The sequence below is a fragment of the Corapipo altera genome, unplaced genomic scaffold, assembly GCF_003945725.1.
Source record: "Corapipo altera isolate COAL_440 unplaced genomic scaffold, ASM394572v1 116, whole genome shotgun sequence".
NCBI lineage: Eukaryota > Metazoa > Chordata > Aves > Passeriformes > Pipridae > Corapipo > Corapipo altera.
This window is the reverse complement of record NW_020884953.1, coordinates 2120996-2143464: the sequence shown is the minus strand read 5'-3', so window position 1 is coordinate 2143464 and position 22469 is coordinate 2120996. Positions and strand designations below refer to the sequence as shown.

The window sequence follows — 22469 nt, the reverse complement described above, 5'->3', positions numbered from 1 at the left end:
CCCTGCATTGTGTTTTGGACAATTTATCACGGCGTGTACCTGCGTCAGCAGTTACAATTACCTCTGAGATTTAGTGCACCAGGAAAGGCTCCAATTTCAACAGAACCATACCATGCAACATAGATGGAGAGAAATAGGGATTTTTTTTCAGAGTTTTATTGTGTCCTTTCCTGTCTGTGTACCCCCACATTGCCCAGAGGGATTTTGTCACCTCCTTGAGTATTTTTTCGTGGTAACTTCTCACCACTTCAGAGTCTCGGCATTAACTGTGCGAGACCTCACCGACTACCAGCGCTCGTGTGGTTAATGGATGAGAGAAGGGGAGAGAGCACATCTGAAAGGAATGCAAAGAAACATAAACAATTTTATTAACAAGACCACAAAACTATTTTTTAATATATGTAGCCATTTACAAGGAGCAAACAAACAAACAAACAGAAAAACCCACTGGGGAGACATGGTCGGCATCAGCGACCACAGAGAGCGCACACACAGCTGGTATGGGCAGGTCTGGGTAGGGTCCCTTTCCTCCAGCCCCTATGAGCATGGTAAGCCTGTGCAGACCTGGGCCTAAGGAGGGGGGGTGTCACGTGCATCCTGCTGCGGTGCCAGGGACGATGCCAGCTGGGTCAGGGCTCGGGCAATGGTGGAGAGGTGGCTGTTCATCGTCCGCAGCTCAGCCAGGATGTCGCTCACATTTGCCGATGCCTGCTCGGAGTTTGGGGGCATGGTGTGGGCGGGTGGTGGTGGGGAAGCAGCCCCCGGAGCACTGTTTCCCATAGGTGCTGCCTGGGGATTCTCATCATGGGAAGGCTGTGGGGGTGGGCTGCTGCAGGGCTTCATGCCTTCCAGGGAGCCTGTTCTTATGGGTGGCTGGTCTTCCTCCTTCCCTTGGATGGTGGCAAGTGTTGCCGAAGCGAGGAAGGGCAGCCAGTTGATGAGATGGGTGGCACCGCTGGGTGGGACTATTGGCAAATAAATTCCAGGGTGCAGGGATGGAGCAGAGGCAGGTGGTGCAGGAAGAGAAGGAAGTCCAGGGAGAACAGTGGCAGCAGAAGTGGATGTTGATGGTGAAATAGGAGGTGGTTTGGGACATAAGGCTGCGACACAGGCAGGTAATGGTGGTGAAAATGATGCAGTACCAGTGTCAGAGGAAGAGCAGGGTGATGCTGGAGCTGTGAAAGGTCCAGGTTCTTCAGAGGTTGGTGGTGAAGTGGCAGCAGGTGGAGCATCAGGTGTGCAAGGATCTGAATCTGTAAGGAAGACACATTGTGAACCTTGATTTACACATTTTACTTACATACACAGACTGTTGCCTGCTGTCCCCTGAATGGGACCAGGCCTTCTGAAAGGGGGAATTTCATCAGCTGGCAGTGATAGTCTCTGTAGGCCAATTAGAAAAGAACAGATGTACTCAAAGACAAGAGTCTATTGTAGGTAAACATGAACTTAATATTATAAAACTAAATTAACTTTCCACCCTTATTCTTCATAAAGCCTGTGGACAGGCCTGAACATTTTTCTGGTTGGCGTCTCATAGCTCTGCATTAGCTGGTGAATTCCCTGCTGTGTTTTCCTGGCCAGCCATAGAATGATGGTAATGTCCTAACTGACTCAGATCTCCCCTGGAGATGTGAGGGCTGGGTGGTTGCTGCCAGAGCCAAAGTTAATTGCTGCTTTATAGAGGGTCCCAGTTTTCAGCATTTTGATTTGAATAGACAACTAAACACCAGAAACAGTAAGAGCTACTTGGTGGCTTAAACTCTTCAATAATTTTATTTTTTTTTTGTATGTGGAAACATGACATAGTTTACACAATCAAACTTTGATATATTTCCCTACCTAGATCCCTTCATTAGCTTCAGCTATGAAAATCAAATCAAAAAAAGAACAAATAGATAGAAAGAAATTTTTGACACTGGCCATCCCAGACCAGCCCCTAGGGGATACACAAAGGCTTGGAGAACCACACTAAGGTCCAAGGTGCTCTACCCACTGTGCCCAGCTGTTAAACACTGTATGGTAAGAATGATCCTATTTCTACAATCATTCTGAAAGCCAGAAATATAATAGGAAATGTTTGCTTTTCAACAGCCTCAAAGATATGCATTGGTGGAATTACTATACCACTCTGTAGATTTTTATTTTAGCATTGGGAACACATTATACAGGAGGTGGTGAGATGCTACAGGAGTGGTCAGTGTAAGACAGATGGATTTTAAAACTACTTCTGCTGCAATTAAGTGCAAATTTTAAGGCATTACTGTGGACACAAAGACACAAATTAATAGATTTATCTAGGTTAAAACAACCTAGAGAAAGCCAAGTACTAAGGTGTTAACACCATACTATTATTATTTCTGGCTTCTAAAAAATTTGATGTGAGAAATCCATTTTCATTACTGGCTGGTTTGATATTCCAGATAGCAAACTGAAACTCTGACTCAAAAACAAAGAAGGCTTCTCCCTGTCATTTCTAACACCAAACCAGCTGGACATGCAGCAAGCAAAAGTCCATCTTTGTCCCACATGGGACCACCATGTTGTTCCTAATCAAACACATATGTGACTTGGAGGGGATTATGACACAAAACTCAGACTGCCTTTAGGTCCCCGAGGTTTTTTACGGAAAGTTACTGCAGGTTCCTTGAAATAGTTTCCTTCCTTTGTGTATTGGCTTTCTTCCCAATACAAAGTCCTTGCCTTCACAGGCGCTCGATCCCTGTCCAATAGAGGTGGGCTAAGGATGTTGGATGTTGGGTTTCCAAAGTGCTATTGATTTCTCTTTGGTTTTTCAAAACAAAAACAAAAATAAAGCACAGTTCAAATACAGGTTCCTTTTCCATCCAAACCACCAAAGTCTGCAGGGCTGAGATGAAAGGTTCAGGTTTGGCTCCACTGTGGTGTTAACCAGAACAACGTTTACGGTCTGTATATAGCATGGCTAATGCCTGTCCACACTACCCAAACGAACCAAATTAAGTGTAACATTTTTCCATACATTAGAGAGCAGAGGAAGCTTGACAAACCTTGATGTAATCTGGTTTGCTACTGTGAAAAATAACTGTCACAAATGATTCTTAAATGGTCGAAGAGCAAACAGGGTTAAAATACAAGTAATGGCAACTAATAGAGAGAAAAATAGAGGCACAAATCAGGACACCAAAGGCTCCTCCTTTTGGCTGAAATCTTTTCAAATAGCATGGTTTCCCTATCAGAAACCACAGCTTTGTCATCCCCCTAATCTCCCCTTAAGGTTTACTTATGCCATGCAGCCTTTAAACACAACTTGCTCAACTTCCATCCAAGAAATTCCACACGGGTGTCTGGACACCCGCACAGGAAACCTCATGTATCCAGGACATGTAGAAACTGTTGCACTGCTCAGATCAATGGGAATGTGCACAGTTGACATAGAGTACTCTGTGCACCCAGAGCAACTGCTGGTCTGAATGGGGTCTGATCCAATTGCTGAGTTATCTGAAGATGCACAATGATGATGGAAACTGCAGAATCTCAGCATCACTGAGGTTGAGAGGGATCTCTGGAGACTGTCTAATCACAACCTCTCCTCAAAGAAGTGTCAGCAACTTTTTCTACATGGACAAAATTGCTAGGGTATGTTTGAGAAAGCCCAACAATGCAGGAGTCCTAAGCAGGAAGAAGCATGAAACAAACAACTTCTGTTGCCTATCACATACAACAGGATGATTCTATTTATTTCCTTACTCTCTAATTTTGTTTTGTTTTTTTTTTCTCATTGCAACTTGTCACAACTTTAGTACTTTTCGCTTTTTTGTACAGCTCTAGCAGAAAGAGAGTCTCAACTGGAGCATCCAGGGGCACTCTCATTACTGGGTGTTCAGTCCACATCTAGACAGAGCTGTAGCTAAGCGGGGTTGGATGGATGCCTGCAGAGAAGAGAGATGTTGGACACAGGGTGCTCAGACAAGTACAGTGACCTTCACTAAACATATCAACCCACCTTTGCATGGTCATTCAGTGTCCTCCAGTACACTCAGTCTACAGAGGCTGGGTAGGTTTTGTAGCATACTCCCACATCCAAAGATTGACTGTTCAAGGCAGGTTTGTAGCTTAGAAGAAAAGTTATTTTGCCAGCTAGGGAAGCTAACCCAGGACTGAGAAAACTTGGTTGGGATCAGCTTCATTTAAACAATTGGATTGTGAGTGCTTAGTGAAGAAATTCCACGAAAGCCCTATATTTTCCATGTTGTATATAGAGGGAAAGCCCATGAAGGGAAGGCTTAGACACATGAGCTGTATCTCTCTGAGCAGTCTCGTAGTCACTTCTTTTCTACTGAGAGCATAGGGAGCTTGGCCTCCTTCAGGAGGATTGGGTTACTGAGATGGGATTCAGGTCACAGAATCACAGAATATCCTGAGTTGGAAGGGACCCACGAGGATCACTGAGTCCAAATCCTGGACCTGCACAGGACCACCCCAAAAATCACATCATGTCCCTTGTCCAACTGCTTCTTGAACTCTGTCAGGCTTGGTGCCACAACCACTTCCCTAGGGAGCCTGTTCCAGTGCCCAGCCACCCTCTGGGTAAAGAACTTTTTGCTAATATCCAACCTAACCCTCCACTGACACAAATTCATGCCTTTCCCTTGGGTCACCTTTAGCTTTCACAGTCTACAGCATAGTTCTATGTCTTATCTAACTCCCAAGCCTTTCTTCACAGTCAGCAGATTAGGTCTAGCACCACCTCTTTTTTGCTAGAATGAGAAATATTTATCCTCACCTCTTTACTTGGAATAATGTAGGATAATTGACTTGCATGTGGATGTCATGTACTGAAAATGCCTACATTGCAAAAGAGAACTCCTAAACAAGATGTATAAAAATAAGATGGGTGTCCACATTAGAAACATTCCCTATTCTTCTCATCTACTATAGATCTTCCAAAGGAAAGCCAATGTACATCTTTGTGTTACCTATTTACAAGCAAGAGAGAATACTTCTGCTCTGTCACCTACAAGAGGACCTTGGGGTATTAAAAATTCACAGGGCTGTAAATAGTAGGTGTTAAAGCAATGGGAGGGAGTAGAGGAAAACCTCCAGGAGAGGATTTCCTGGTATTTGTCCTGCCCATGATGATGGTTGTTAAAAGATTGATGGTCTGCCCTGTGAGTATGGTGAAACTAAAGTTACTTTAAATGCATTCATCTGTATGAGAACATCACGTATTTCACTTTACAGGCAGTCTTGGCTACCTTAACTGCCTTTGTTTGACTACTGATTTTATCTGTCTTGCAGCCAAATTGCTGCAAACTCTGATTTCTTAGTCTTTTTTCAGCTCACAAGTCTGTGAAGAAAAAACCTTGAGGGAAAAGCAGAAGCATGACTTTCCATGGACTCAGCTCATCTAACATTAGCCCTTTAGCTGGAATCTAGTTAGAGGCAGTCGTCCTAGATCCAGCTGAGAAAGAAGCACCTCTGGGGACAAGCCGGTCCAAGCTATCAGGTTCCTAAGAAGGGTGGGGCATCATGCTCTGAAGTGTCCCTCTCCTCCCAGCACTTCTTGTACGAGAAGTCAACTACCTTAGACAGAGCAACTTCTAAATAGCTACAGTTGTGTGAGCTGGATTCCTCACTTTATGTGTAGATGTAGCAAGTAATTTCATAGAATCACAGAATGGGTCAGGTTGGAAGGACCACAGTAGGTCATCTGGTCCAATCCCCGTGTTCAAGCAGGGTCATCCCAGAGCACATGGCACAGGATTATGTCCAGATGGTTCTGGAATATCCCTAGTGAGGGGACTCCACATCCTCTCTGAAAAATCTGTTCCAGTGCTTGGTCACTGCACAGTGAAGAAGTTTTCTTCATGTCCAGGAGGAGCTTCCTGTGCATCAGTTTCTGCCCATTGTTGCTTTTCCTATTGCTTGACAGCCCCAACAAGAGCCTGGCTACATCCTCTTGGCATTTTCAATTTCCTATCAAATCAGAATACTAAATGGGTAGTGCTGCCTCTGTGTTCCTGTGGAAGGCATAAAACCATGGAGATAAAGTTTAAGGTGCAAGAGTGTAGAATCTGAGAACCTTAGAGAGCTTCAAGAAATGAGATGGTGGTTGAAAAGGTGATAATCTTTCAAGTGGGTCAGGACTGAACAAACAATCTATTTCAACAGTACCAATATTTATTTATTTAATTCAATAACCAGTACTTAAAAGAGGGAAAGCAACTTTTAACACAGGCAGACAGTGATAGGGCAAGGGAGAGCAGTTTTAAACTAAAAGATTTAGATTAAACATAGGAAGAAATTTTTTCACTCAGAGCATGGTGAGGCACTGGAACAGGTGGCCCAGAGAAGCTGCCCAGAGAACCATTCAAGTCCAGGTCAGATGGGGCTTTGAGCAAGCTGGTCTAGTGGACCCCCGCACCTGTGGTAGAAGTATTGGAACTAGATGATCTTTAAGGTCCCTTCCAACCCAAACCATTCTATGATTCATGGGTAAGGATATTAAGATGTTGAAATGAGTCTCTTCAGTAAGACAATAACCTGTGGGAGGCCTCTGTGCACTGTCCTTTCTGCTCAGGTCTGTGCAGCTGCTCTGAGCTGTCAGTGTCTGCGTGTGTGCCCGCGGGACCGAGTGCGTGCACGCTCTCCCACTTCATTTTGCAGCTGCTTCCCAAGAACGTCTAAATATACTCCTGCCTCCGCTTTCTGGTGAGAAGTGAAACTGAAGTCCCAACAGCTTGTGGTAAATGAAAGCCCAAGAGCAGCATGTGCGTCAGTGAGGGCGGTACTGCTTTTGCACGGACAAAATCCGTCTTTGGAATCTGAATCCGAAGCCATCCCTCCTGTGCTGCTCAGGTTTGATTCAGATGGAGTGGCATTGCTTCCCATTGGTGGGCTGAGTCAAGCTTAGACGGGCTTCAAGCTGTAAATGAATTCTAGAAGGAAATAAATCATCGTCTTGGGCAAAGAGACCACTGGACATTACACTCTAGTAGGTCTGAACAAAAGCATCAGTGTGAGCACTCCAGGACTGATATTTGCATACGTGTGATTTCAGACTCTTAATTTATGTTTTTTATGAATCCAAACTAGCTCTGAACACTCTCATTTGAGTGAGCAATTCAGAAATGCATAGAAAATTCACAAAAACATTAGGCAAGCTTATTGTTAATTATTTTGTAGACAAAGCAAATCACATCTATGTCCCAGGAACCCACTCTTCTCTGCACAGATGGAAAAAATCCTAAAATATCATATATGTCAATGTCCTGCCCTCTTTAATGACAAAAGTGTTTTCATGTAATTAAACATGCCCATTCAAGTCAGGAATTTAGTGCAAAATATTGAATAAAAAAAATAGATCATAGTATTCCAAATTAGCCCTATTCCTACAGTTTTCAAACTCAATTTCACCCATGGCTTCCACAATTAAATAATTTTTTTTTAAAAGGGATTTTGGAAATAGTTGGAAATAATTGTAGGTTACTAAAACAATCCTGTAATGGAGCACATGGCAAAGTCTGTTCCAAAGTCCATGATGTTTTACCAAAAATACACCAACTCTGTCTCTGTGCTGTCAAATTACAAACCTACTGGTTGAGTCACTTCAGTAAGGCTTCTTCCTCTGGCCTCTCATTTTTTAAATAGATAAATAACAATCCACTAGCTTCTCTGCAGATTTTAATTCACTTAGAAGTTTTTCAGACTTCATAAACTCGTGCATCTCTTTGGAATTTATTTCATTGTTTTTTTTTTTAATTGTGGTCTGTTTTGGGGTCTGTTTCTCTTCTTTCAGGTACAGTACACCAGGCTTAGCTGGACTGGGCTTTATGTGACTAATCCCATTATGACTCCTGTGGAGTTGTGCTCTTTCAAAATTTCTTGAGTAATAGTCTGTTATGAGTACATACTTATTCCCATGTCATGCGAACAAATTTGTTCTCACAGTTTGTCATGGGCCATCTGCTTTTTCATCTTTGTCCCTGGCTTAATTTCAGTGAGATTTTATTCACTTCCTGACAAAAATGTGCGTTTTTACACTCATTTGGGACCAGATTTTCCAGGAACCTGAGGTCCTTCTTTGACACCTATGGGACAAAGCCAGACTTTTTGAAGTGCTCTGCAGCTCCTGTTATTTCCTAAAACAGAAGAGTCCCTGAGGATGCCCTGACATCTCAGTGTGGAGGAGGAATGGGAAAAGGGGAGGTAGACACGTTGGAGAGGTAATATCGTTGGGCAGCAGGCAATTCCTCATGACAGTATTCATTGCCTAACACATTTTTCCCGCTGTGCTCAAAGCACTGAGCAAGTCTCACACTGGTTGCACTTTGTGGGGGCCAGACTGAAACACACGAAAAATGAAATGCCTGGACAGAAGTCCATGATGGAGCTGGGAGCAAAGGCCACTTTCATCTTCCCCATCAACCAACATTGTTAATGCAGCCCTCTGATGTCTCCTTTACCCTACACCTTTATTACTGCAACTTTGTAAATTGGGGAAGGCTTCTTTCCCTCTCTTTTGCAGCACAGAAATAAGACACAGCAGAAAAATCTGTGGTGCTTAAGGGGCCTGCCAGCCCAACCCTCCTGTGGCCATGCAAGAACATCTCTTCTCCACCCACATGTGCTTCCTTCACAGCAACAGACTGATGATGGCAAAGTGGCTGGAGAGCCTTTTTAGGTTCTAAAATAAGACTGTGAACTACTGGAAAGCCAAAAGAAACAGGAAGAAGAAGAAGAAGAAGAAAGCATCATAATTTTTCAGGGCACTTTGTCCAGATTTTCTCGTATTTTGCCTCTACCAGTGGTCAGTAAATGCTGCCTCCAAGGAAGTATCAAAAAATCAAAAATAACAGTTATGCTATCGTCTGTTGTAGGAAATTTTCCCAATGTTCCACTAATGAATCAGGTTTTTGACCCAGGACAGATGTGTACACTATCAACTATCACCTTTTATGAAGGCCAACAAATTTGATTTAGGACCAGGAGGAAAATGGACTACAACTGAAAGAAGAGCTCATGTGTAATTACCCCTTTGAATCTGTCCATTAGCTACACCAAAAGCTTTTTCCTGTTTTGAAACAGACAGCTTTCCCAACACGTGTAATTCTTCTGAGAGTCTTGTTTTCTTTCCCTAATAAGTACTATTGTCTTTCTAAATGTCCCTATTATGTTTTTATTAGTCTTGTAAACATCCCATCATTTTTTATATATTTCTTTTTCCTGTTTATTTTTTCCTTTTCTTCTTTTCTTTTTTTTTTTTAATTTTATTTTTTTTGTTCTTTGACAAGCTTCTGGCAATTAATTCTTACAGCAATTGGTTTCTCAGGTTAGTTTTGCAATGTGTGAGGCAGTATTTCCATTTACACAGCAAATTTTTGATACTAATCAGCCAGGAGCATTTTCTCTTAAACCACCTGTGTCTACTCTTTGTGACTGTCTCAACAGCATTTCTTGCTACACATGGCACCAGAATAAGTCAGTGATCACACGACATTCGCAGGTACTAAGAGATACAGAAGGATGTGTCTCTTTTGCCTTTAAACCAAAGGATCATAGAATCATTAAGGCTGGAAAAGACCTCCAACATCAACCATTAACCTAATACTGCCAAGCCCACCCTTAAACCATGTCTCTGAGTGCTATGCCTACACATTTTTGAACACTTCCAGGGATAGTGACTCAACCACTTCTACAGGCAGTCTGTTCCAATGCTTGACAACCATTTTACTGAAGAAATTTTTCCTAATATCCAATCTGAACCTCCCATGGCACAACTTGAGGCCGTTTCCTCTCATCCTATTTCTTGTTACCTGGAAGAAGAGGCCAAATCCCACCTGGCTACATCCTCCTTTCAGGAAGCTGTAGAAAGTGAGGAGGTCTTCCCTGAGCCTCCTTTTCTCCAGGCTGAGCCTCTCCCATCTCCCTCAACCACTCCTCATCAAATTTTTGCTCAGACCCTTCCCCAGCTTCATTGCCCTTCTTTGTACATACTCCAGTACCTCAGGATTAGGCAAATGGGAACGTTTATAGAAACAAACCTTGACAGTCCAGACATTTTGGGTTTATTTTTCTTTGTTGGTTTGAGATTAGTTTAATTTCTTAATGTATATGCTCTGAAAATTTCAAAGTAGATTCAGATGTTAATTAACCAAATATAGTTATATTATCCTGCTCTTTTTTTCCAGGAAAAATATGAGACACACCATGCAATCTTACGGTTTTCATAGCCAGTGAGTCAAGTCTGGAAATTTGGTCCACATGAGTCAATGAGATTTCAGGTTCTACAAAGTGTCCAACAAGGACCTTGTCAGCCAGCAGTGGATATCTGTTGCCTTACACCACGTGGCTCATCTTGGGCTGACTTGTGCAAAAAACTATATCCAGCCTGAGTTACCTGAACCTCTTCCATTTTATGCTTTTGGATGATTTGTCTCTCTCAAAGGCTTGTCACAGCAGTGTTCCCTGCTGAAATAGAGGAACTATATATTTTCCTGGGTATTTACCATCTGACTGCCCCAGCACAAGGCTTCTGCTAAGTCTTAGAGCCCAGATAAGATTTTTGACCACAGCAGAGCATTGGTCCAACAGTCCTTGTCTTGTACCATTTCTCAAGCTGTGGAAACTCAGTACTTAAATGGGATAGATGAGGAAAAAGAGGTTGTGAAGTCTTCTGCCCCATCTAGAGCAGAACCAAGACTGTTGGTCCTCCTCAGTGAGCAATGTTTGGGTGAAACAAATGCTGATTAGGAGGCCACAATTAGACTAACACAAGAGAGTGTGTATGCAAGATGAGCTTGGCTGTTGTCCTGCCTAAGAGTTTGCAGGCCAAAACCTGCTTGTCAGCCTAAAACCTTGACTATACAGTAAAGAGCCTGTCAGTGATCTGGGGATGACAAGGGAATGATCTTGACTTAAGTATGCAATAGAAGTAGGAACTAACTCATGTAATTGATTAAATTTTCATATATTTCCCAGTACGTTTCATCCCCAGGGGGATGGTGCTGTTTGTAGGAAAATAATCTTGTAACAAAAATCCCCTGAAACTGCACAGCCTGAGGTGATTTTTCTCATCTTCATACACCAAGGAACTGCACAGACTATATCTTCCCTGAAGAGTTAATCCGGATGGGAGACAACCATATCTGAACACCTGAGTTATGCCAGTCTGGACATGAATTATTTCCCTGAATGACCCTATTGCTCCTTTGCTGTTTGTGAACTTTCCCGAGTGTGTCAGGAGATTCGGAGAGGAGGAGGCATATCTGTTTTGGTTTTTTTGGATTTAGATACTCTGGGATGCTTTCCCAATCTCTTGTGTCAGATGTGGGAGAACTGGTTTACTCCAAGGAAAGGCTTTTGGGAAAGTCCTGAAAGGTTCAACTCACTCAGGATCAAATCTGTGTCCTAACTGCAAAGTGGGTGAGTGCCAACCTGTGGCCAGACAGGACTCAGGCTGTCTATTCCCTCTTCAGAGCTCCTGACCTGAACTGAAACCGCTTCCCAAGCCTGAAAGAAGTTTTTAACGCATGTGGAGCTGGTACCTTGGAGATGTACCTTTTATCGTCTTTCATTTCAATGGCTCGATATGCCTGGGCAATTGTGGCAGGCATCATGGAAATGCTGTTTTCACAAAGACATTTTGTCTCCAAAAACATTTTCATTTTACACCCAAGTCTAGCCGGAGGTGAATTCTTTTGTTTAATGAAGAGCCACAGTTCCTTTGGAACAAAATGTTCTCCTGTAAGCCGGGTGAGCCGCTGGTTTTATTGAAGAACAGTCCTGCAGACCAAGACAATGCTGTACTTCACTACCCCTTTTGAATTACCACTCTGTCATTTCCCAAAGGAGCATGATCGGCCGACCACTAAACTCTGCTTTAAGATCTTATGCCCAATCTAAATGAGACAGAATGAAGCCCTGGAGAGATTTCAACCCTTGCTTTGTTGAAACAACATTGCTTTGTTTGGAATGTATTTGTCTTTGTACTGGGGAATGAAAACGTAACCCAGTGCCCAGTTTTGAAATACATAAATACAACGCTTTTGGTAATGTAGCATCCATAGTATATGCTTTTTCTTACGCATCCTTTTTCTTGGAGATCTTCAACCAGTTTTGAAACCATCAAATCTTTAGCTCTGTAACAGCTCAGTGAAGGAGGAACATATCATTTCTGTGTTCCAGGCTGGCATGGTGACCCAGTTAGGAAATCTGTAGCAGACATGAAATGAAATCCAGACCTGTGCTTGCAACAGTAAACTCAGCCTTCCCCTGTATCCAGTTTGATTACACAAGCCAGTAGTCACCCAAATGTTCATGACACCCACTCACAGCTCCAGTCAGTGGTCACCACTGTTTGGCTCCCAGGTCTTTCCTGTGCTTTACTTTAATATCCTTAGATTAAGAACTGAATAGATCTTGGGATACAATCCAGATCTTTCAACCCTATGGTTGAATCCCAAGCTGGCAACAGTTGGTCAACTGTTTCAGTTGGACTTTTTCCTACCTCTTTTCACAAATTCACTGTTGCTTCAGTGCATCTTGGGGCAGAGATTTCACAAACCCAGGCCACTGCTGTACCATTAACTGAGTATGTTAGTACACCTTTATGAGCTGTTAACAGCAGTCAGAGAATTTGAAGTGTGATCCATGTGATAAGAACATAAGAGCTGCACCAGGAGTTCCCAAGTCCCTCATCCCTCCACCTACCCACCCTCCCTACTATGTGTCCTCCTGAACAACTAAATGGAGGATACGTTCACCCACTTGGAGAACAAACAGACACGTCAGCCCTGCCCAAACAGAGGTGCTCTGTCTCTCCGTCTGAGTCCATGTCCTTTGATCACCATGGGTACCAACTCCCGTCTGATATTTTGGGCTGTGCAGGGTGGGCTTGGACGCTCACTGGGTGGAGGGAAACACCTCGGCAGGGCAGGAAGGAGTGACTCAGCCACTCCTCACTCTGAGTCAATATTTACCCAGAGGCTCTGGGTTTGGGGGAGGGATGGTCTCTCTCAGGGGTCACATTCCCACCCTCCTCAGTGAGGTGGCTGGAGCCACCAGCCCAAGAGGGTGCTTGCAGCCTTCTCCTGGGAGCATGCTCTCTTTTTATAGGCTGCGTTTGGATGCAAACTGGCACGCTGTGGCTATGTCTCTCTTACTTGTTTTTTTTCTAATTGTAGTCTGGAGTTTTCCTTAATGGGACAGAGAAGTCTTTGAGACTGGAAATGTACTCTTCTCTTTGTTTCTGGTAAGACATAACACTGTCCTCATGGGACCGCACTCCAACAGGGATATTTTAGTTCTGCCTGGCTCAACTTCTTGCTGGCCTGCGGTCTGATTGCTGTTTGTCACTCGGACTGCTGGGGAACAGAGACTGCCCTCACTGCGGCTGCTCTAGTAGACTGGAGCCTTGAATTTGGCTGGGCTTCCCAAGCATTTCCACGAGGCAAATAGTAACACTAATTTCAGCTGGACACTGTATTCCTTGCTTACATTCCTAAAGGGCTGTGTTGTACTGCTTTTTGCCTTTTCTCCACGTTAAATGCATTGCTAGAATTCACCCCAGGGGTTGTTGCGTCCTGCTGGTGGATGATTATATTCCTCTGCTTGAGAAATTGAAGATGAAAGAGCACTTTGAGATCCCTTTTGATAGATGGAGATACCTTTCTGCCCAGTCCCTGATAGGATATTGTGAAGGTGTTGTCCCATCCTGCAGACCTTGGTCTAATTTACACTGGTGTAAAATAGGAATAATTCCATTGGCATCAGTGTCATTTACATCAGCATAATCATGGGAGAAGGAGAAGAAATAGGCCTGCAGGGATTTTTTGTTTCTTTTGGGGGAACCATGCTGACTGTAAAACCACAGCAAAATTATTTTTAAATGAGAAAAATTTCTTTAAGACAGATCAACCTCTTAAAAAGAGAGACAAATGGAATGAAATGCTGTAGTTCAGAAAGTCCTGCGGTATTTGGGAAATGGGGCAGTTGCTGTAAAGGGAGGAGTAAACACCCAAAGCCAGGAGAGTTGTAAAAAGAGAAAGACCCAGAAAATTAAACTGCTTATGAATTAGATTATTAAAATTTCTCAGAGCACAAGAGATGAGATTGTGGAGGCAAGTTTATTCTCAGCACATGCGTGGAAAAACATAAACCTCAGTAAGAACCACTGAGTAAATCTGAGAAAAAAAAAATGACTGTGCCTGGAAATGTTTAGGGTATGGTGTTTGTCAATTAATGAACTGAGAGGCCACCATTTTCAGCTCAGTACACAGCAAAACCATGCACAAACTAAGTCCAAAGAAGGAGATTATTTTCTTTTTTTGCCAGTAAGAGGAATGCAGGGACATTTTGCTCTGTGCTTCATCTGCAATTGATTTTTGTCTTTCATAAAACCTGGTGATTATTGAGAAGAGAAAGTTTACTTCGAGTGGCTGGGCGAGGGGTCACAATTACTCACACCACCAGGTTCCCATTTGCCTTCAGGTTTGTTGATTTTGACGACAAGCCTTTACCGCTCAGTTTCTCAGTTGTGTCAGCAGCTTCCCCAACAGCCTAGTGACTCTTTATGTGTTGCACTGTGCAGACAGGGGAGCAGCTCCAGCCAAAAAGCACACATTGATATTGTACTCCCTACTGTAAGAAACCTCATAGTTTGACTAAGTTTGGATCCAGCCTCATGGTTTGGACTCATCTCTAACAGAAATACACAGATATCTCCAGTAACATATTTTAATGGAAAGGGGAAGTTTTCTAAGGACACAATACATATACCTCGTCAGGGAACAGCTCCTCTCTGTGCCAAGAAGCTTCTCTCTATCCTGGAGGAAACACTTGCTTTATGTACAGAACTGCCTTATAAAGGGAAGGGATGGGGATTCTGGCAGCATTGGGAACCTTCAGCAGGAAGAAATACCAAAGGTCATCTGCCTTGTGAAAGGAGGGCTGCTTGATTAATTTTATGGAAAGGAACTGAGCAGTAAAAAGGTGAGATTTTGTCTTTAACAAGGACTGCAAGCTGGGAGAGCAGCCAACTGGGGCATCTGTGCTAGCCCAGGACTATTAGGAGACCAAGGTCAGAAGGAACCTGGACGCCACCATGAATTCAAGGAGAGACAGGCTGGGAAAGTGGGGATGTGGAAGAACCGAGGTGCAGCTGCTGAAGTTCATAAATGACTCAACGAGAAAACTCATGTAGGATCCTGACTTAGAAGGGAAAACATTGTCTTGAAAGGAAAAAGCTCCCAACCAACACAAAACCACTGTGTGCCCATCTGTACGTTTTTTCCGTAGACATAATTGAATCACCACAGAGAAAAGAAGCCCATTTCAAGATAACATGGCTGATCAGCCTCTGTGGGCATCAGGAAAGTGGTTACACCATAGGAAATGATTAGAAGAGCCCCAAATCATCCCTGCATAGCTCACACTACAACTAATGCCTCCAGTGTAACAGGAGTAGAGGTTTGGAATGAAATAGACCGTCCAACATACTGTGTACAACACCAAACAGAAGTACTGCAATTGGCCAGTCCTTGTGACATTACAATTAGAGATGGGGCTTGAGTCAAACATCCAAATGTGGAACAGTGCTGTGAGTCAGCTGAGATGTACCCACCAACATTGTCATTATCCTGAATTTTGTCTTTTATAATGAAATTCAAGCACTGTAATCTTCAGGACATTCACAATTTGGGTTGAGAGACAACCCCAAATTTGGTATTTATCTCCAAGGCCCAAAGTCAGTAAAGTGTTTAAACACACAACTGGGAGACACAGGATGTTGGGAATCACACTTGTGAAAAAGCTGTCTGAAGCTTTCCAGAGTAGAGATGGACCTCGATTTTCAGGACCCCCAAAATGAGCACATATCCCCAGTTGAAGCATCCTTAATTTGACCTTAAGGAAAAATAATTGAAGGTCCATGTCTATCTCTGACTAGCATGGCTCTGATCAGAGAAGGAAAATTAATCTCTTACAGAAAACAAAAACAAACTGCAAAAAAATCTTAAAGAGGGCACTGATAGACGTGAATTAAAAATACATAACAGCACCATGATAGGTGTCAGTGAAACCCAGCATTTTGGGTAAGATCTGCCAACCCTGCTGAGCACACAATGTATTACAACTCCCTTTCTCAGGCTGCTGGAGTATTCCCTGCACAGCAGCTTGAGTTAAAAGTGTCATCTGAAATCTCCTGGTTCGTATGAACTTCCTTGCCAATGCACCATATGGTAGCACAGAGAGTATTTCTGTAGCACAAGTGACTGGAGAGCACTAAAGAGCAGATGCGCCTGAACTTCTTAAAGGACTGCAGCAGGGTGGAATTATGTTGGTCTGCCAGGCCCAGAGGGGCAGGGGGTGGTGGATCCCCTCTTGCAGGCCAAGGCAGCATTAGCAGGCAATGCTATTCTGAACACCCAACCCGTGGCCAGGCCTGCTTTGGGAAACCAGAAGTCCAGTGCAATGCCAGGTGTCTGTTGTACAGAGCCCAGAGAGCTCATGATGAAACTCATACTTTCTCTGCAAGTCATTTCTTTTCACTCCCAAAATTCCCGAGGCATTGCAAGAAAAGCTAATCCTGGAAAACAGGAAAGTGTTATAACTTATTGCCAAGGACCTGTTCCATTAAAAGCCAGATTATCTTGAACAGGTAAGAAAGCACTTCATTTTTTTGCTTTAATTCAGTTTTACCTCTTGCTTGCATGTGTCCGCTACAGACTTTGTATGAAAAGAGCCATTCTAAAAATAATGGTCTTAGAAACATACCCTACAGCCAGTCACTTTTTTTTTCTACCTTTTTTTTTTTTAATCAATAGAGGCAAATAAAACCTTTCAAACTTCCCAGATGCTTACTCCAGGTCTAGCAAATATTTAGGGTTGATCCTTCTCAGTGTAAACAGGTGCATCAGCATTTGGACCTTTCACTTCTTTATCCTGAATTTTGCTTCCCCCCATGAACCCTCATCTCCAAATGTTCTGTGGACAAGTTTGCAAGCACAGATTTACTAACTTTTGCCAATATAGCATCTGCACAAGGGATAAGGAGAGCATGCATTCTTTATTCCACTGCTGTATTAGAGTAATTTAGCAAACTTGCAGGTCAATTTTCATGTCCAGTAAAATTTATATAAAGATAGATTTTTATCCACTGTGCAGTAGCAGTGGGATCAACTCCTACAGTAATAAATTTGAAGGAAATCCTAAGAGATATGTTGATTGAAGGTGGACCCATACAATTATCTTAGCAACAGTAACCTGAAACAGTGGTATTTCAAGTGTTTGGGGGACTAGTTTCACAACTTCCTAAATGCTGTTGATATTCCTTACAACTTTACCATGATCTGCTGATTGATAAATAGCCCCAGGGCCACACTGTACCACCAATTACCCTTACGAGTTCAAAAAATGCGCTAGCAAATTGGAGAGGTCAAATTCAGTCAGGACTCAATGAGACTGAAAACAGCATTTGGCTTAAAGATGCAAGCAAAGCATTTCCCTGACACACACAAACCAGTGCATGGCCCAGGATTCATTCTTCCTGCAGAAGGAATGTGTGTTTGCATTAGTTTGAAGATTAATTCAGTTACTTTTTTCTGATTTTATGGAAATTCAGGAAGGCCTGATGGTTCACCTGTATTTTCTATAATTAAAAAAAACCCCACAAGATTTGCTGCTGATAGCCTTCCTTGTTCTAACAGAACCACCTGCCCACCTGGAGTACACTTAACTATGATATATCACAGAATTATAGAATCATAGAATAGTTTGAGCTGAAATGGACCTTTTAAAGGTCATCTAGTCCAATGCTCCTGCAAAAAACAGGGACATCTTCAACTAGATCAGGGTGTTCAGAGCCCTGTCCAACCTGTGCTAGGCTTCCAGGGATGGGATGATGTTCATGTTATTTCACCGAAGAAATAGGATGTAGTATCCATTTCTTCTGGAATAAATAATGAGGCTGACAGGTGGAAAATCTGGAGCTGTTGTACACTTCAGTGGTTAAAAGGCAGGTAAAACAATCAGAAACTCTGATTTTAATTCCTGGCTGTCTAACTGATTTGGTTGGATGGACTTGCATATCTCCATTGGAGCCAGAGTCCTCAAACCACTCAGAGGTTTGTCTGAATGAAAATTGTTATTTGCTTCATAATTTTGCTGTCTCACAAATACAGTATGGATAATTCTTCCCTCCCACTGGCATGGCAATTCTTAAATCCATGTTTGCAAAACTCATTACAAGTTTTGGGTGAAAGGTGTTAGAGAAGTGCAAAACAGATTTGACACCTTTTTTATAGAGAGGGCTTTCGAGATTTCCTGTGATTGTCCACACTTTTGGAGATTAATCAGCTTTTCTAAGGGATTATACAAAGTGAAAGCCTGCAGCAGCAGGAGGTTGGGATTAGTGACCCAGAAGGTCCTTCCAGGTTCCTGGAGGTTTTTTCAAGTCATACCAAAGATGTTAAAGACTACATGTGTGGTCTGAACTTAACACCTTCAACACACACTCCCCATTGGAATTTTTTGTTGCATCCATTTAGCAAGATAGAAATAGAGAAGGGACTGCGTCTCTGTGTAAAGGTAAGAGAAAGCACTTCCCACAGCAACTACGGAGAGCACCATACAAGCTTGCTTACAGCTCAGGAAATGGAAGTAGTCAAAAAACACCTCAACAGACCCAAACAGCCTCATCTCTCTGCCCTGGAGCTCCCACCTCTTGAAGCACCACTTCTGTTACCAGTGCCCACTCAGTCCTGGACCTCCCTTCTGAAACCCACCCGCAGCCAGCAGCAGTTATGATGGTGGTTTTGTGGTGCAGACACCTGTCCATGTGAAACCAATCTGAGACCACCAAGCTCATTTTCTAGTGGCAATTTACCAGCTTACCATATGGTAATAATTTTTGACAGTCACATTTTCAGGCTGGAACAAAATTAGTGATCCAGTGATAGAAGCTGCTTTGGTCATGCTCTTAGCCAAGACCATATTTTACCTCTCTGGAAAGTAGGCCGTGGTGTTGCTTTCCTGTGTTGGGGCAGGTATGTGTTAGAGATTAATTCAGATACTCTCAACCCCCCACACCTCCAATCCTTTCTGTGGAAACCAACAGTTTCTGATGTTCAAATGTGTTTTGCCAGCCAAAATGTCAACCGCATGCCACCTCCGAGGCAGCCACAGCTCAGTGGTTGCACATCAGACCCATTGGTCCATATTTATAAAATACTTTGATATCCCAGATGAAAGGGCAGTATATAAATGCCCCATTCATTTAGGTGACTACAGTAGCAGCAAACAGAAAAATCGTCACCCACAGGTTCAGAAAGGCGTATTCCTGTTTATTAATTGAAGACCACATAAAGAATGCTTGGTTAAAGTGTTCCTTTTGGAGTGGACATTTCAGTGCTGGTCCAGTGAACGAAAATAATCCTGAAAATCTGCATGGGCAAATGGCATAAGCATCAAGTTTGCACAATTCAAAACAAAATTATCCTTAAAAACGCAGTGAAAATCTTTCCATACAGAACTGTTCTTGTCCCTACACACCAATAGGGAGTGAGACAATGAGTGCTTTTCCAGGTTAGGACTACAGTGAAATTATTATTCTAGCAAAAATAATTTAAGTTAGAAAAGGAATAATTGCTACAAGGTGAGCATCAGCTATTCTGCACCTTAGTACTTGTCAGATTAAACCACCTGTGGGTTCACTATACAACCAGTTTCCTCTCTTTTATGCATATAACAAAGTCTTTGGATTTCTAGACCTATATTCCTCACTTCTTTCTCTGTGTATCTTTGAGATACATGACCCTCTCACTTCATTTGAAAAGTTATGTTAAATAAAAACTTTTCTGTCTGTCATCCCAGAATTCAAGTACTGAGCAGATACCCGCTCACAGTCCCTGGGAGCATGCAGAGTCTTTCATATATCATAACCATAAAAATAAATAAATTACAAAGCAGAAAGGAGATAAGGCACAGGTTTTGGCTGCCTTTTGAAGATTTATTAAAACAAACTGATATTTCTTATAATGTGCATGTAACCAGAATAAATAATTGACAATGATAATCATTAACAGGTACTAATGTTATTTCAGAACAGAGGACAGAACGAGACAGACTAAACCTCCATGCATGCAGTAGAGGAAATCCAAACTGTGATAATTAAATGCAAATAAAGCCTGGGGGCAAAAATTCCTGGTCTCTCTAAGATAAGAGAAATGTATTTCTACCATCTATACTTCATTTATTTCTCTTGAAGACTCTAATTTGTTTTTAAGCTAATAGATCAAACATTCTTGTCACAGTTCATACAACTGTCTCAAATATGTGAGAAGTACCCGCCAGGCGAGGACCACCAGCAATTTTTATGATTTCTTTACACTACAAATATTTGGCAGAACTGAAATCACCCAATAAAATAAACCTGTGGATTCATCTGCAGTTTTAGACTCTATCCAAGTATTTTTTGGACTCCTTCCCAAAATAACTGATGCTCATGATATTCCAATATCAAATGAAAATATGTCCAAATTTTCATGTCTCACTACCACCATCTGTTATTAAAGAGAAAGTTGTCTTCTTCCTAGTGGACCAGGTAGCTTGGAGACACCCATGTGACCATGAGTGGAGCTCTGGTCCAGCAGCACTTCTAGTCCTTCACACCACTGGGTTGGTGGGATCTGGACATAACAAAGGGCGTAACCACAGAAAAGTGGTGGTGGAATATTATTTCTTCCAGTACCAGAATCATCTGCCAGCTGGTGCCCAAAGAGTACCATGTCTCACCACATCTGCGGGGGGGGGAAAGATTGAATTTAATTGTGTGCAATGACTTTATGGGAAGGTTCGGGATCCTCTCTGGAAAAGCCTTTGACAAAAGGAATACATTAAAAAAATGTCATATTTGAAACGTCTGCTCAGCTCTACTGACATTGCAGAGGTCACCAATGAAAGCCACTCAGCAGTGCACAAACATTGCAGTCCCTTCTATGAGATCCAGATCATCCTAGCTGACACTTCAGAAAGACAGTCTCTGAGCTTTACATTCAGCTCTTCTTAATATTACATCCAGGCTTCAAGTATAAAAGTAAAGCCTTTCTCCTCCAAACCAAAGATGAATTGTTGTAAACCACCCCAACCTTGTGCCTCTACTGCTGCATTTGATGACCAAACCACACCACCACTTATTCACCCCACCGAGGCATCCCATAGAGCCATTCCTAAACAGCTGACTCTGCTCTTCCCCATTCCTGCAGATATTTTTCTTTCCAGACATCTGAGCTGAAGTTTTAGCAAGTGTTACTTGCAGCATATCTTGTAAATCCTACAAACCACTATAAAATCACACAGTGTCAATTTTACGTTTTCCAAAAATCATGGCTTTTGTTTCCACCAGCCTTCCCAAGGTACAGTGCCTTGTAGGTATTCATATTAGGGGCCATCACTCACCTTGATTTTTGTAAAGCACTCCAATTTTACAAGGTTTGTCTCACACCATACTAGACTAGCTGGCAGCTGGCTAATGCTGACTAGATGGCGGAAGACAAGCCTCTTCATTGTAATGCTGAATTCAAACACTGCTGTTTCTCGTGGATTGAAATCATATCCTTTTAGATACAGCTCTGCAGCATTCACATCAAATCAAGAGAACAGGCAAGTAGAGCACTCAGAAATTTCCATTTTATTTGTTTCTTTTTTAATATTTAGTTTGTTTTGTACAAAACTTGATTTTCCTGAAACGTGTCCATTTTCCCTCAGGAGAGTTGAAGGAAAGCATTTAACTCAGGGTCAACATGATCTGAAAATTGTTCAGGTCAGGTCTAAACAAACTAAAACTATTGTAGGTCAAGTTAGCCTGACATGAATCTGCTTTAGCTGGAGTTACACATACATGTTGGGATCTGCATATCTGTTGTGAAGCAATGGAGATTCACTACAACCAGGAAGCCCAGCCAGAAAATAAAACAACGAGAAGAAAACAACTTCACAAGGTGAATGGAGAACAACTGCAAATACAGCTGAGTGTTGAAACAGCCCAAACAAACAAAATATTTCAAAATACTTCCCACATTCACAATAAAAGATTTTTCTTCAACTGTCTCACTCTACTATAAGTTCCCACCAGCTCAGTTTGGGACTCAAGTCAAAGATGAAAATGAATGCTTAAAGGCAGGACACAAATACAGATCTTTGTAGGGACATGTCTGCTCAAAGTCACAAAACTATTTTGTTAACTGGCAGGGAAAACTGGATCATGGTGGAATTTGCTCTGTTTCATAATTCCATATGTATTATATGATACATATCATATAATATGACTAATATACACTATCATTCCCATTCCATACATAGGGAACTGGGACCACATGAGCACTGTTACATGAGCAACACAGAAAAGAGTTCAAGGACATTGGAGGATGTCTAGCTGTTAAAACTATCAACCTATCAAGAAAACTCCCTTTGAGGTAAGCTGTCTTCCAGGG

The 22469-nt window shown here is 42.4% G+C and overlaps 1 protein-coding gene across 3 annotated transcripts in view; it reads right to left on the bottom strand.

Annotated features, from left to right (window-relative positions):
- Positions 1 to 473: 473 nt before the first annotated feature.
- RUNX2 (runt related transcription factor 2) overlaps positions 474 to 22469 on the bottom strand; it is a 227017-nt gene continuing 205021 nt past the window's right edge. For all 3 annotated transcript variants that reach the window (XM_027663405.1, XM_027663406.1, XM_027663407.1), the window contains one exon: positions 474 to 1253. In XM_027663405.1, coding sequence (XP_027519206.1) covers positions 571 to 1253 — 683 coding nt within the window. In that variant the 3' untranslated portion in view covers positions 474 to 570. The remainder of the gene's footprint in view (positions 1254 to 22469) is intronic.